Genomic DNA, 17,716 nt, shown 5'->3' on the forward strand with positions numbered 1-17,716 from the left:
GGATGGAGACCTCTCCTATATTACACGGTGTGGAGGCCTCTCCTATATTACACGGGATGGAGGTCTCTCCTATATTACACAGGATGGAGACCTCTCCTATATTACACAGGATGGAGACCTCTCCTATATTACACAGGATGGAGGCCTCTTCTATATTACACGGGATGGAGGGCTCTCCTTTTTTTTTTTAGACGGGATGGAGGCTTCTGTAGGATGTAGGGAAGTGAGAGGGGAGCTTGGGCTGATGCACCTTTTAATGCTCCCTGAATGTTAGTCCCAGTCAGTCCTGCTGCCGCTCCCCTTGGTTCTCTGGAGGGAATATGAGCCCCAACCACAATAATGACCACTCGCAGTGTATGCAGAGATCACTTTATTGTGCAAAATCGCCATTCACATGTGATTATTGTTCCGTGATTATTGTTCCGTGATTATTGTTCCGTGATTATTGTTCCGTGATTATTGATCCGTGATTATTGTTCCGTGATTATTGTTCCGTGATTATTGTTCCGTGATTATTGATCCGTGATTATTGTTCCGTGATTATTGTTCCGTGATTATTGTTCCGTGATTATTGATCCGTGATTATTGGTTGCTGTTTTTCCGCCCGTTTACTCGGGTGAGTTCTCATCATCTGTCATTCGCTGGTCCGGCCGCTGATGTCCATTTCTTGATCAGATCATTTTAAAATTCCTTATAAAAGGAATAAGTCACACCGAAGTTGCTGATCGGGACGACCATACGCCGATGCTGCCGACACGGCAGGAATGGCAGGATGCAATCGGTAGGTTGGTGCCCGTAGATCGGGTTGGGGGGATAACTGCTTGGACTCAGGTTCCGACTCACTATGTAAATGTTAAATATCCTGGAAAGATAGAGAAACATGTTAGAATCAGAAGATGGCGAAACAGCACACACGGCGAGCAGAGCGTCCACAGAGACACCGCCACCTTCCTCCAGCTGTATGTGATGCCAACCCGAATATATACCTGTATGGCTGCTGATCCTGCTCACATATACACCTGTATGGCTGCTGGTCCCTCCACATATATACCTGTATGACTGCTAGTCCCCCCACATATATACCTGTATGGCTGCTGGTCCTCCCACATATATACCTGTATGGCTGCTGATCCTGCTCACATATACACCTGTATGGCTGCTGGTCCCTCCACATATATACCTGTATGACTGCTAGTCCCCCCACATATATACCTGTATGGCTGCTGGTCCTCCCACATATATACCTGTATGGCTGCTGATCCTGCTCACATATACACCTGTATGGCTGCTGGTCCCTCCACATATATACCTGTATGACTGCTAGTCCCCCCACATATATACCTGTATGGCTGCTGGTCCTCCCACATATATACCTGTATGGCTGCTGATCCTGCTCACATATACACCTGTATGACTGCTGGTCCTCCCACATATATACCTTTATGGCTGCTGATCCTGCTCACATATACACCTGTATGGCTGCTGGTCCCTCCACATATATACCTGTATGACTGCTAGTCCCCCCACATATATACCTGTATGACTGCTGGTCCCCCCACATATATACCTGTATGGCTGCTGATCCTGCCCACATATATACCTGTATGGCTGCTAGTCCCCCCCCCATATATACCTGTATGACTGCTGGTCCCCCCACATATATACCTGTATGACTGCTGATCCTGCCCACATATATACCTGTATGGCTGCTGGTCCCTCCACATATATACCTGTATGGCTGCTGGTCCTCCCACATATATACCTGTATGACTGCTGATCCTGCCCACATATATACCTGTATGACTGCTGGTCCCTCCCCATATATACCTGTATGGCTGCCAGTCCCCCCACATATATACCTGTATGACTGCTGGTCCCCCCACATATATACCTGTATGACTGCTGATCCTGCCCACATATATACCTGTAAGGCTGCTGATCCTGCCCACATATATACCTGCATGGCTGCTGATCCTGCTCACATATATACCTGTATGACTGCTGGTCCTCCCACATATATACCTGTATGGCTGCTAGTCCCCCCACATATATACCTGTATGACTGCTGGTCCCCCCACATATATACCTGTATGACTGCTGATCCTGCCCACATATATACCTGTATGGCTGCTGGTCCCTCCACATATATACCTATATGGCTGCCAGTCCCTCCATATATACCTGTATGACTGCTGGTCCCCCCACACATATACCTGTATGACTGCTGGTCCCCCCACACATATACCTGTATGGCTGCTGATCCTACCCACATATATACCTGTATGGCTGCTAGTCCTACCCACATATATAACTGTATGACTGCTGATCCTGCCCACATATATACCTGTGTGGCTGCTGATCCTGCCCACATATTAACCTGTATGGCTGCTGATCCTACCCACATATATACCTGTATAGCTGCTAGTCCTACCCACATATATACCTGTATGACAGCTGATCCATTCACATATATACCTGTATGGCTGCTGATCCTGCCCACATATATACCTGTATGGCTGCTGATCCTGCCCACATATATACCTGTATGGCTGCTGATCCTACCCACATATATACCTGTATGGCTGCTAGTCCTACCCACATATATAACTGTATGACTGCTGATCCTGCCCACATATATACCTGTATGACTGCGGATCCTGCCCACATATATACCTGTATGGCTGCTGATCCTGCCCACATATTAACCTGTATGGCTGCTGATCCTACCCTCATATATACCTGTATGGCTGCTAGTCCTACCCATATATATACCTGTATGGCTGCTGATCCTGCACATATATATGCCTGTATGGCTGCTGATCCTGCCCACATATTAACCTGTATGGCTGCTGATCCTACCCACATATATACCTGTATGGCTGCTAGTCCTACCCACATATATACCTGTATGACTGCTGATCCGTCCACATATATACATGTATGGCTGCTGATCCTGCCCACATATATACCTGTATGGTTGCTGATCCTGCCCACATATTAACCTGTATGGCTGCTGATCCTGCCCACATATAAACCTGTATGGCTGCTGGTCCCCGACATATATACCTGTATGAGTGCTGGTCCTGCCCACATATATACCTGTATGGCTGCTGATCCTGCCCACATATATACCTGTATAACTGCTGGTCCCCCCACATATATACCTGTATGACTGCTGGTCCCCCCACATTTATACCTGTATGGCTGCTGGTCCCCCCACATATATACCTATATGGCTGCTAGTCCTACCCACATATATACCTGTATGACAGCTGATACATCCACATATATACCTGTATGGCGGCTGATCTTGCCCACATATAAACCTGTATGGCTGCTGGTCCCCCGACATATATACCTGTATGAGTGCTGGTCCTGCCCACATATATACCTGTATGGCTGCTGATCCTTCCCATATATACCTGTATGACTGCTGGTCCCCCCACATATATACCTGTATGACTGCTGGTCCCTCCACATTTATACCTGTATGGCTGCTGGTCCCCCCACATTTATACCTGTATGGCTGCTGGTCCCCCCACATATATACCTGTATGACTGCTGGTCCTCCCTCATATATACCTGTATGACTGCTGGTCCCCCCACATATATACCTGTATGGCTGCAGGTCCTCCCACATAAATACCTCTATGACTGCTGGTTCTCCCACATATATACCTGTATGGCTGCTGGTCCTACCACATATATACCTGTAAAGCTGCTGGTCCCCCCACATATATACCTGTATGGCTGCTGGTCCCCCCAAATACATACCTGTATGGCTGCTGATCCTGCCCACATATTAACCTGTATGGCTGCAGATCCTACCCACATATATACCTGTATGGCTGCTGGCCCTCGCACATATATACCTGCATGGCTGCTGGTCCTCGCACATATATACCTGTATGGCTGCTGGTCCCCCCACATATATACCTGTATGACTGCTGGTCCCTCCACATATATACCTGTATGACTGCTGATCCTGCCCACATATATACCTGTATGGCTGCTGATCCTGCCCGCATATTAACCTGTATGGCTGCTGATCCTACCCACATATATACCTGTATAGCTGCTAGTCCTACCCACATATATACCTGTATGACTGCTGATCCATTCACATATATACCTGTATGGCTGCTGATCCTGCCCACATATATACCTGTATGGCTGCTGATCCTGCCCACATATATACATGTATGGCTGCTGGTCCCCCGACATATATACCTGTATGGCTGCTGGTCCCCCCACATATATACGTGTATGACTGCTGGTCCCCCCACATATATACCTGTATGGCTGCTGGTCCCCCCATATATATAACTGTATGACTGCTGGTCCTCCCACATATATACCTGTATGGCTGCTGGTCCTCCCACATATATACCTGTATGGCTGCTGATCCTGCCCACATATATACCTGTATGGCTGCTGATCCTGCCCACATATATACCTGTATGACTGCTGATCCTGCCCACATATATACCTGTATGGCTGCTCGTCCTCCCACATATATACCTGTATGGCTGCTGGTCCCCCCACATATATACCTGTATGACTGCTGGTCCTCCCACATATATGCCTGTATGACTGCTGATCCTGCCCACATATATACTTGTATGGCTGCTGGTCCCTCCACATATATACCTGTATGGCTGCTGGTCCTCCCACATATATACCTGTATGGCTGCTGGTCCTCCCACATATATACCTGTATGACTGCTGATCCTGCCCACATATATACTTGTATGGCTGCTGGTCCCTCCACATATATACTTGTATGGCTGCTTGGTCCTCCTACATATATACCTGTATGGCTGCTGATCCTGCCCACATATATAACTTTATGACTGCTGGTCCCTCCACATATATACCTGTATGACTGCTGGTCCCTCCACATATATACTTGTTGGCTGCTGGTCCTCCCACATATATACCTGTATGACTGCTGGTCCCTCCACATATATACCTATATGACTGCTGGTCCCTCCACATATATACTTGTATGGCTGATGGTCCTCCCACATATATACCTGTCTGGCTGCTGGTCCCCTGACATATATAACTGTATGGCTGCTGGTCCCCCCACATATATACCTATCTGGCTGTTGGTCCCCCGACATATATACCTGTATGGCTGCTGGTCCCCCCCACATATATAAGTGTATGACTGCTGGTCCCCCCACATATATACCTGTATGGCTGCTGGTCCCCCACATATATACCTGTATGACTGCTGATCCTGCCCACATATATACCTGTATGGCTGCTGGTCCTTCCACATATATACCTGTATGGCTGCTGGTCATCCCACATACTGTATATACCTGTATGGCTGCTGGTCCTCCCACATATATACCTGTATGGCTGCTGATCCTCCCCACATATATACCTGTATGACTGCTGGTCCCTCCACATATATAACTGTATGACTGCTGGTCCCTCCACATATATACCTGTATGGCTGCTGGTCCTCCCACATATATACCTGTATGACTGCTGGTCCCCCACATATATACCTGTATGACTGCTGATCCTGCCCACATATATACCTGTATGGCTGCTGGTCCCTCAGATATATACCTGTATGACTGCTGATCCCTCACATATATACCTGTATGACTGCTGATCCCTCACATATATACCTGTATGATTGCTGATCCCTCACATATATACGTTTATGGCTGCTGGTCCCTCCTCATATATACCTGTATGACTGCTGGTCCCTCCACATACTGTATATACCTGTATGACTGCTGGTCCCTCCACATATATACCTGTATGGCTGATGGTCCTCCCACATATATACCTGTCTGGCTGCTGGTCCCCTGACATATATAACTGTATGGCTGCTGGTCCCCCCACATATATACCTGTCTGGCTGCTGGTCCCCCGACATATATACCTGTATGACTGCTGGTCCTCCCACATATATACCTGTATGGCTGCTGATCCTGCCCACATATATACATGTATGGCTGCTGGTCCCCCGACATATATACCTGTATGGCTGCTGGTCCCCCCACATATATACGTGTATGACTAATGGTCCCCCCACATATATACCTGTATGGCTGCTGGTTCCCCACATATATACCTGTATGGCTGCTAGTCCTTCCACATATATACCTGTATGACTGCTGGTCCCTCCACATATATAACTGTATGACTGCTGGTCCCTCCACATATATACCTGTATGACTGCTGGTCCTCCCACATATATACCTGTATGACTGCTGGTCCCCCACATATATACCTGTATGACTGCTGATCCTGCCCACATATATACCTGTATGGCTGCTGGTCCCTCACATATATACCTGTATGGCTGCTGGTCCTTCCACATATATACCTGTATGACTGCTGGTCCCCCACATATATACCTGTATGACTGCTGATCCTGCCCACATATATACCTGTATGACTGCTGGTCCCTCCACATATATACCTGTATGGCTGCTGGTCCTCCCACATATATACCTGTATGACTGCTGGTCCCCCACATATATACCTGTATGACTGCTGATCCTGCCCACATATATACCTGTATGGCTGCTGGTCCCTCACATATATACCTGTATGACTGCTGATCCCTCACATATATACCTGTATGGCTGCTGGTCCCTCACATATATACCTCTATGGCTGCTGAGCCCTCACATATATACCTGTATGATTGCTGATCCCTCACATATATACCTGTATGGCTGCTGGTCCTCCCACATATATACCTGTATGACTGCTGGTCCCCCACATATATACCTGTATGACTGCTGATCCTGCCCACATATATACCTGTATGGCTGCTGGTCCCTCACATATATACCTGTATGACTGCTGATCCCTCACATATATACCTGTATGGCTGCTGGTCCCTCACATATATACCTCTATGGCTGCTGAGCCCTCACATATATACCTGTATGACTGCTGATCCCTCACATATATACCTGTATGACTGCTGATCCCTCACATATATACCTGTATGACTGCTGATCCCTCACATATATACCTGTATGATTGCTGATCCCTCACATATATACCTTTATGGCTGCTGGTCCCTCCTCATATATACCTGTATAACTGCTGGTCCCTCACATATATACCTGTATGACTGTTGATCCCTCACTTATATACCTGTATGGCTGCTGGTCCCTCACATATATACCTGTATGGCTGCTGATCCCTCACATATATACCTGTATGGCTGCTGGTCCCTCACATATATACCTGTATGGCTGCTGGTCCCTCCTCATATATACCTGTATGACTGCGGGTCCCCGACATATATACCTGTATGACTGCGGGTCCCCGACATATATACCTGTATGACTGCTGATCCTCCCACATATATGCCTGTATGACTGCTGGTCCCCCACATATATACCTGTATGACTGCTGATCCCTCACATATATACCTGTATGACTACGGAACCTGCCCACATATATACCTTGTGGTGTAATGACCACTGTGTCCACTAGGGGGCGCTGTGCGGATGTCCTAGGAGAAAGGATATATGGCAAAACCATGAAGGACCGTTATGTATCTCAAGGTGGGTGGCCTTGAATGCGTGTATTGACCAGCAGTGATACTGCTGAGCTGTCGTTTCTACGTGTCGGGGAGAAGTCTCCAGGTAACTAGAGAGTTGGGCGGGTCTGGTTACCTACAAACCCACCCAAGGGGTGTGTCTGAAAACGCCTGTAGAAAAGATGTGTGAGTGCTTGAAGGACCTGTGATGAGGTCATAGCCATGTGACCCGGTGGGCGTGGCTACGGACCATATAAGGCAGCCAGGGTAGGTCACATGTAGTGTATGCAGGGACCTGGTTGGTCCAGAGCGGAAGGTCCCGCTAGGAGAGTTGTCTCCTGGCACACAGCAAGAGAAGTGGCTGTGTGGAATGGTTGCCGGCGTCTGGGAGTTCCCAGAGGAAGGCAAGGAACGTCTGCAGTGTGCTGTAACTGCCATGAGGTAAACCCTAAGTGGGGTGAGGAATCTGTGAGGCTGAAGAGCCTGAGTACTGGACATCGAGACCTGGTGTGACCGCAGGCTTAACAGAGGACAGCTCTGTAATGGACGCTATGCTGGTGATATGAGCTGTATGTTATTGGTCACGGTTTATGCTGCATAATAAACCGCAGGGACTGATATAGCTTTATGAAAACCTGTGCTGGATGTGATTATTCGCTGCCAAGCGAGTGTTCCCCAACCCTGAATGACAGCGTTACCTCACAAATCGTGGAGAATTGAAAAGGGCAATATTGTAGCCTTGTTGCTGGGAGCAACAGAAGAGGACTGCAAAGTCGGTTGCTAAGGGCAACGGTTTCCAAAGGCGTATGTTGCAGTGCTGGCAACGCTTAGCCAGGAGGGCTGACGGTTGGGGAAGCCACTGCCCGGCTGTGGTTCTTGAACCGTGGGGCGGCCTAGTGAGTAAGGCAATGTCCGGATCGGTGAGCCCAGTGCGGCTGTTTCCCCAGGAGAAAGAGACTGGTTATTGCTAGGGTGCCTCTGCGGATAGGAGGGACCCGAGGACCTGTGTGGTCGACACAGGTAACGGACAGGTGTTCGTTGTTGTACTGACCTGGGTCAGTGAGCAAGGTCCTGGAGGGTCAGTGTTGGGAGGTTCTGGGAAAAGAATCGGATCCCTGGAACACGTGGTATGACCTTGGACCTGGTGAGGCGTGAGTGTTGGGAAACCCTGGGAGGAGGGTTGGCTCCCTGAATAGCGCCTGGTGCGCCCTGTGTGTTGGACGGTCTCAGGCGGAGACGGTACGTCCTGAATAGCACACAGCCAGGACACGTGAGTTTTTTTTGTGTGGTGTTTTTTTCTTTTTTCTCAAATCAGCCTGCGGTGGCTCAGTGGGAGTCACGAAGGGGACAAGCGGCTTCCGGTAACTCGGCGGGGTTACGAAGGGGGCAAGCAGCTTCCGGTGGATCGGCGGGTCCACGAAGATGGCGCAGCAGGAGCTGCAGTGACACTAGCAGCTGCTTGTGAACGGCAGCTGGAGATGCCGGTGATTTGTGACAGCAGGAGCTGTGGCAGCGCCCAAAGGAACTGGTGTGGTGTTGTGCTTATAGGGCCAGTACCAGCCACAAAAAAAAAAAAAGACATAAACTGTACTGTGTGAACTGTGGCATAAGTAGTTCTGCAGAACAGACATGGGGAAATCCCGAAAGGGGGCGGTGGCCCAAATAGGGGTGGTAGCCCAAAAGGGGGCGGTGACCCAAATTGGGGTGGTAACTCAAAAGGGGTGGCGTCCCAAAAGGGGGCGGTAACCCAAATTGGGGTGGTAACCCAAAAGGGGCTGGAGTCCCAAAAGGGGGCGGTCACCCAAATCGGAGTAGTAACCCAAAAAGGGGTGGAGTCCCAGGATGGGGCGGTGACCCAAATTGGGAAGGTTCAGGAAATAGCAGCACTGGTTGCCTCAATGGGTATGTCTGGGGAACTGCAGTGTGAGTGTATGCCTTGGGAGGAATGCGGTGTGTCTTTTCCTGATGACGACGGGCCCCAGGTGTGTACCGTGATGCTGCATTGGGAAGGAGTCCCTAGTAGGCTGGACTCAAAGAGTCAGGTAACTCTGACAGGAACTCTGCTCATTTTAGCTCTGACCGAGAAAAACGTCAGAGTTCACTGCGTCCACGGGGTCATTGTGAATTATAAGGTGGACAGAGTCCTGATTGAGATGACAAAGGGGGAGTGCCAAGGTGGTAGTATGCCACCAAACCTATTGCATACCTTTGAGAGGCGCCGGGACTTTGTCATGTTTAAAGATGTGGGGCAGGAGGATAGAGACGTTTCTACTTTAGGGCTAGCAGACACTGAGACGCTGATGCTTCCTAACGTGGACAGGCCAGACGTAGGGGTGACCGGAGAAAGAATTGCGTCAGACGAATTTACTGACCTGACGTCACCTGAAGGGTACCACAGTGTGAATGAGAATGGTGTGGTAAACAAAAAGAGCGGAGCTGACACACGGATAGAGGGTGTCTTGGGGGTTCACCGTACGATGTGGTGTGACTGTGACGTGTTGTTGCCAGTAGCCGTCACTAGGACAGAATCTAGTGCTGTGCTGACTGAAACTCGTGACAGGACTGATGGTAACCTAATCGAGAAGATAACGGGAGTAGAAACACGGTCAGAGGGTGACTGGAGGGTTCACTCGACTGACGGGACTAACCCAGTGGTACCCTTTGACGATATAATTAAAGAATTAGTGGTGCGACACGTGCTGGCCAAAAGAGAACAAGATCAGGAGATACAGTTAATAAAAGAGACACTGGAAGAGCATGTCAAACAAGAAGGAATCTTGAGACAATTGGCCGAGCACAAGGTGGAGGGGCTCGAGAAAGAAGTCTTGGAGCTCAGAGGTCACCTGTCCACCTGGCAAAGTGTGAACAAGGGCCTTAAAGAGGAGATGGAAGAACTCAGAGGAGTAGTAAAAGGTCTTCTGCGGGAGAAGAAGTTGGACGAAGACTTACCACGGGTGAGCGCGAGTGATAACAAGACGGAACGGCCAGTATTCATCGTGGCCAAGGGTCATGAAGAGATCAAATTGTGTGAAGTTTGTGAGTTAAGAACTGAAGAAGACAGTCACCCGGTCGGGTCAATTGTGGTGAGGGAAGTGTCTGTGGTCAAGCCAGAGTCTTCTGTCCAGGAAGAGAGCAAGGCCACGACCTTCAAATCTATGATCGAGGTAGCCGAAGACATGCAAGAAGCCTGCGCTCAGGAAGGTGTGCATGAGGCTTTCAAAGAGGTGGTCAAAGCGTGTGAGGTGCACTGGGCACCTGAGACTCAGCAGTTGGTGGTAATATCAGCCAGAGAAGATACATCAAACCGAGTAGCTGTCCTGAAAGAGATGCATTTACAATGTGCCCACGCCAAACAGCTGGTCAGGCGGAGTAATATGAAGGCTGCTCGACGCCTAGAGTTAGTGAAGGAAGCTATGGATCGGCTGGGTTTGCGGAAAGGTGTGGTTCCGGTACCCAAGGCTCAGATTGGAAGAATCATTGGAAGATCCGGGAAGGTAATGCAAGACCTTGTGAATATCTCCGGTGTGGTGAGGGTGAGGATCCCTCCTGATGATGAAGACCAGGTATCCTGTGAAGTGGATAGGATTCCCATCATGGTGGTTGGCTCCGTGGAAAGCCTGAGAGACTTTCGGATGCTACTGGAGTATCGAGTGGAGTACCTGCAAGAAATCAAGCAGTTGAGGCTGGACCGTCGGCGAATTAATAAAGAAATACGGGATACCAGGTGGCGGCCGCCTCCAACTCAAGATGTAAGGACCCGAACGGTTCCTCCAAGAAGTGACATGGCAGATGGCCGAAGAGTGTCAGCAAGGGGTAGTTTGACTGTCAGGATGACGTTGAAAGACCATAGTTCCTGTGAGACGCTGAATGGGTCAGACTTAGGCCAGACAGTAGGCCCGATTAAAACTGATGACCGTACCAACTGGGAGAGCCGGTCAGTGAGAGAAAGGTCAGGTGATGAAGCGTGCTATAAGAGTGTGACGAAACAGTGTCTGATGACGCAGACAAACCGTGACTGGAGGGTCAAAGACAATGACCGGTATTATGATCGCTGGGAGTGGGGGAGGCCTAACGTAGAGATGAGGCCGTATGACAAATGGAGACGGTTCTCTCGACCCAGGGGGCAAGGTGTAGTGAGCGCCTGGTCTCGAGAGTCGGGGGTTATGCTGTGTGTTCAACCCCACAGGTTTGAACATAGGGGGGAGGTATGTGGTGTAATGACCACTGTGTCCACTAGGGGGCGCTGTGCGGATGTCCTAGGAGAAAGGATGAATAGTAAAACCATGAAGGACCGTTATGTATCTTAAGGTGGGTGACCTTGAGATGGAGACTGATGCGTGTATTGACCAGCAGTGATACTGCTGAGGTGTCGTTTCTACGTGTCGGGGAGAAGTCTACAGGTAACTAGAGAGTTGGGCGGGTCTGGTTACCTACAAACCCACCCAAGGGGTGTGTCTGAAAACGCCTGTAGTAAAGATGTGTGAGTGCTTGAAGGACCTGTGATGAGGTCATAGCCATGTGACCCGGTGGGCGTGGCTACGGACCATATAAGGCAGCCAGGGTAGGTCACATGTGGTGTATGCAGGGACCTGGTTGGTCCCGAGCGGAAGGTCCCGCTAGGAGAGTTGTCTCCTGGCACACAGCAAGAGAAGTGGCTGTGTGGAATGGTTGCCGGCGTCTGGGAGTTCCCAGAGGAAGGCAAGGAACGTCTGCAGTGAGCTGTAACTGCCATGAGGTAAATCCTGAGAGGGGTGAGGAATCTGTGAGGCTGAAGAGCCTGAGTACTGGACATTGAGACCCTGTGTGACCACAGGCTTAACAGAGGACAGCTCTGTAATGGACGCTATGCTGGTGATATGAGCTGTATGTTATTGATCACGGTTTATGCTGCATAATAAACCGCAGGGACTGATATAGCTTTATGAAAACCTGTGCCGGATGTGATTATTCGCTGCCAAGCGAGTGTTCCCCAACCCTGAATGACAGCGCTACCTCACAAACTGTATGACTGCTGGTCCCCCGACATATATACCAGTGTGGCTGCTGGTCCGTCCACATATATACCTGTATGACTACTGGTCCCCCGACATATAAACCAGTGTGGCTGCTGATCCTGCCCACATATATACCTGTATGACTGCTGGTCCTGCCCACATATATACCTATATGGGAAGGAGAGAAGTCCGGCTTTCAGGATCGCGCTGTTCCAGTCCAAAGTTCACAAGGAGTTAATCCAAGGACCAAGCAGTGATTATAACTTTCTTTTTATTCCAAAAACTCTACGCGTTTCGTGTACACACTGTACACTTCCTCAGGAAGTAACTTTGCTCCTGAGGAAGTGTACAGTGTGTACACGAAACGCGTAGAGTTTTTGGAATAAAAAGAAAGTTATAATCACTGCTTGGTCCTTGGATTAACTCCTTGTGAACTTTGGACTGGAACAGCGCGATCCTGAAAGCCGGACTTCTCTCCTTCCTATATATGCAATTCTAGTGACCGGCTGATTGCTGCAGTTCATCGGATCCTACCCATTTGTGCTTATGGTTGTTGTGTTCCACACAACTGAACCAGGTGAGTGGATCCATATCTGTTGAAACGTTTATATCATTGGATAAGACCCTATTGTGCGCTTCTGTCTCCCCCTTTTTATAGTTCACATATATACCTGTATGACTGCTGATCCGTCCACATATATACCTGTATGGCTGCTGGTCCTGCCCACATATATACCAGTGTGGCTGCTGATCCGTCCACATATATACCTGTATGGATGCTGGTCCTGCCCACATATATACCTGTATGACTGCTGGTCCTGCCCACATATATACCTGTATGACTGCTGGTCCCCCGACATATATACCTGTGTGGCTGCTGGTCCGTCCACATATATACGTGTATGGCTGCTGGTCCCCCCACATATATGCGTGTATGGCTGCTGGTCCCCCCACATATATGCGTGTATGGCTGCTGGTCCCCCCACATATATACCTGTATGACTGCTAGTCCCCCGACATATATACCAGTGTGGCTGCTGGTCCCCCCCACATATATACGTGTATGGCTGCTGGTCCCCCCACATATATACCTGTATGGCTGCTGGTCCCCCCACATATATACGTGTATGGCTGCTGGTCCTCCCACATATATACGTGTATGGCTGCTGGTCCCCACACATATATACCTGTATGACTGCTAGTCCCCCGACATATATACCTGTGTGGCTGCTGGTCCCCCCACATATATACCTGTGTGGCTGCTGGTCCCCCCACATATATACCTGTATGGCTGCTGGTCCCCACACATATATACCTGTATGGCTGCTGGTCCCCCCACATATATACCTGTATGGCTGCTGGTCCCCCCACATATATACGTGTATGGCTGCTGGTCCGCCCACATATATATGTGTATGGCTGCTGGTCCCCACACATATATACCTGTATGACTGCTAGTCCCCCGACATATATACCTGTGTGGCTGCTGGTCCCCCCACATATATACCTTTATGGCTGCTGGTCCCCCCACATATATACCTGTATGGCTGCTGATCCTGCCCACATATTAACCTGTATGGCTGCTGATCCTACCCACATATATACCTGTATAGCTGCTAGTCCTACCCACATATATACCCGCATGACTGCTGATCCATTCACATATATACCTGTATGGCTGCTGATCCTGCCCACATATATACCTGTATGGCTGCTGATCCTGCCCACATATATACATGTATGGCTGCTGGTCCCCCGACATATATACCTGTATGGCTGCTGGTCCCCCCACATATATACGTGTATGACTGCTGGTCCCCCCACATATATACCTGTATGGCTGCTGGTCCCCCCACATATATAACTGTATGACTGCTGGTCCTCCCACATATATACCTGTATGGCTGCTGGTCCTCCCACATATATACCTGTATGGCTGCTGATCCTGCCCACATATATACCTGTATGACTGCTGATCCTGCCCACATATATACCTGTATGGCTGCTCGTCCTCCCACATCTATACCTGTATGGCTGCTGGTCCCCCCACATATATACCTGTATGACTGCTGGTCCTCCCACATATATGCCTGTATGACTGCTGATCCTGCCCACATATATACTTGTATGGCTGCTGGTCCCTCCACATATATACCTGTATGGCTGCTGGTCCTCCCACATATATACCTGTATGGCTGCTGGTCCTCCCACATATATACCTGTATGACTGCTGATCCTGCCCACATATATACTTGTATGGCTGCTGGTCCCTCCACATATATACCTGTATGGCTGCTTGGTCCTCCTACATATATACCTGTATGGCTGCTGATCCTGCCCACATATATACCTTTATGACTGCTGGTCCCTCCACATATATACCTGTATGACTGCTGGTCCCTCCACATATATACTTGTATGGCTGCTGGTCCTCCCACATATATACCTGTATGACTGCTGGTCCCTCCACATATATACCTGTATGACTGCTGGTCCCTCCACATATATACTTGTATGGCTGATGGTCCTCCCACATATATACCTGTCTGGCTGCTGGTCCCCTGACATATATAACTGTATGGCTGCTGGTCCCCCCACATATATACCTGTCTGGCTGTTGGTCCCCCCGACATATATACCTGTATGACTGCTGGTCCTCCCACATATATACCTGTATGGCTGCTGATCCTGCCCACATATATACATGTATGGCTGCTGGTCCCCCGACATATATACCTGTATGGCTGCTGGTCCCCCCCACATATATACGTGTATGACTGCTGGTCCCCCCACATATATACCTGTATGGCTGCTGGTCCCCCACATATATACCTGTATGACTGCTGATCCTGCCCACATATATACCTGTATGGCTGCTGGTCCTTCCACATATATACCTGTATGGCTGCTGGTCATCCCACATACTGTATATACCTGTATGGCTGCTGGTCCTCCCACATATATACCTGTATGGCTGCTGATCCTGCCCACATATATACCTGTATGACTGCTGGTCTCTCCACATATATAACTGTATGACTGCTGGTCCCTCCACATATATACCTGTATGGCTGCTGGTCCTCCCACATATATACCTGTATGACTGCTGGTCCCCCACATATATACCTGTATGACTGCTGATCCTGCCCACATATATACCTGTATGGCTGCTGGTCCCTCACATATATACCTGTATGGCTGCTGGTCCCTCACATATATACCTCTATGGCTGCTGATCCCTCACATATATACCTGTATGACTGCTGATCCCTCACATATATACCTGTATGATTGCTGATCCCTCACATATATACGTTTATGGCTGCTGGTCCCTCCTCATATATACCTGTATGACTGCTGATCCTCCCACATATATACCTTTATGACTGCTGGTCCCTCCACATATATACCTGTATGGCTGCTGGTCCTCCCACATATATACCTGTATGACTGCTGGTCCCTCCACATATATACCTGTATGGCTGATGGTCCTCCCACATATATACCTGTCTGGCTGCTGGTCCCCTGACATATATAACTGTATGGCTGCTGGTCCCCCCACATATATACCTGTCTGGCTGCTGGTCCCCTGACATATATACCTGTATGGCTGCTGGTCCCCCCACATATATACCTGTATGGCTGCTGGTCCCCCACATATATACCTGTATGGCTGCTAGTCCTTCCACATATATACCTGTATGACTGCTGGTCCCTCCACATATATAACTGTATGACTGCTGGTCCCTCCACATATATACCTGTATGGCTGCTGGTCCTCCCACATATATACCTGTATGACTGCTGGTCCCCCACATATATACCTGTATGACTGCTGATCCTGCCCACATATATACCTGTATGACTGCTGGTCCCTCACATATATACCTGTATGACTGCTGATCCCTCACATATATACCTGTATGGCTGCTGGTCCCTCACATATATACCTCTATGGCTGCTGAGCCCTCACATATATACCTGTATGACTGCTGATCCCTCACATATATACCTGTATGACTGCTGATCCCTCACATATATACCTGTATGACTACGGAACCTGCCCACATATATACCTTGTGGTGTAATGACCACTGTGTCCACTAGGGGGCGCTGTGCGGATGTCCTAGGAGAAAGGATATATGGCAAAACCATGAAGGACCGTTATGTATCTCAAGGTGGGTGGCCTTGAATGCGTGTATTGACCAGCAGTGATACTGCTGAGCTGTCGTTTCTACGTGTCGGGGAGAAGTCTCCAGGTAACTAGAGAGTTGGGCGGGTCTGGTTACCTACAAACCCACCCAAGGGGTGTGTCTGAAAACGCATGTAGTAAAGATGTGTGAGTGCTTGAAGGACCTGTGATGAGGTCATAGCCATGTGACCCGGTGGGCGTGGCTACGGACCATATAAGGCAGCCAGGGTATGTCACATGTAGTGTATGCAGGGACCTGGTTGGTCCAGAGCGGAAGGTCCCGCTAGGAGAGTTGTCTCCTGGCACACAGCAAGAGAAGTGGCTGTGTGGAATGGTTGCCGGCGTCTGGGAGTTCCCAGAGGAAGGCAAGGAACGTCTGCAGTGTGCTGTAACTGCCATGAGGTAAACCCTGAGTGGGGTGAGGAATCTGTGAGGCTGAAGAGCCTGAGTACTGGACATTGAGACCTGGTGTGACCGCAGGCTTAACAGAGGACAGCTCTGTAATGGACGCTATGCTGGTGATATGAGCTGTATGTTATTGGTCACGGTTTATGCTGCATAATAAACCGCAGGGACTGATATAGCTTTATGAAAACCTGTGTCGGATGTGATTATTCGCTGCCAAGCGAGTGTTCCCCAACCCTGAATGACAGCGTTACCTCACAAATCGTGGAGAATTGAAAAGGGCAATATTGTAGCCTTGTTGCTGGGAGCAACAGAAGAGGACTGCAAAGTCGGTTGCTAAGGGCAACGGTTTCCAAAGGCGTATGTTGCAGTGCTGGCAACGCTTAGCCAGGAGGGCTGACGGTTGGGGAAGCCACTGCCCGGCTGTGGTTCTGGAACCGTGGGGCGGCCTAGTGAGTAAGGCAATGTCCGGATCGGTGAGCCCAGTGCGGCTGTTTCCCCAGGAGAAAGAGACTGGTTATTGCTAGGGTGCCTCTGCGGATAAGAGGGACCCGAGGACCTGTGTGGTCGACACAGGTAACGGACAGGTGTTCG

The 17,716-nt window shown here is 49.3% G+C and overlaps 1 protein-coding gene across 1 annotated transcript in view; it reads right to left on the reverse strand.

Moving 5' to 3' along the window:
* Nucleotides 1-353: 353 nt before the first annotated feature.
* Nucleotides 354-17,716, reverse strand: part of LOC141076753 (tyrosinase-like) — a 189,825-nt gene continuing 172,462 nt past the window's right edge. The window contains exon 4 of the mRNA XM_073564043.1: nucleotides 354-862. Coding sequence (XP_073420144.1) covers nucleotides 682-862 — 181 coding nt within the window. The 3' untranslated portion in view covers nucleotides 354-681. The remainder of the gene's footprint in view (nucleotides 863-17,716) is intronic.

Source organism: Dendrobates tinctorius, unplaced genomic scaffold (assembly GCF_039654945.1).
Source record: "Dendrobates tinctorius isolate UK_male_01 unplaced genomic scaffold, ASM3965494v1 ptg000423l, whole genome shotgun sequence".
NCBI classification, from domain to species: domain Eukaryota; kingdom Metazoa; phylum Chordata; class Amphibia; order Anura; family Dendrobatidae; genus Dendrobates; species Dendrobates tinctorius.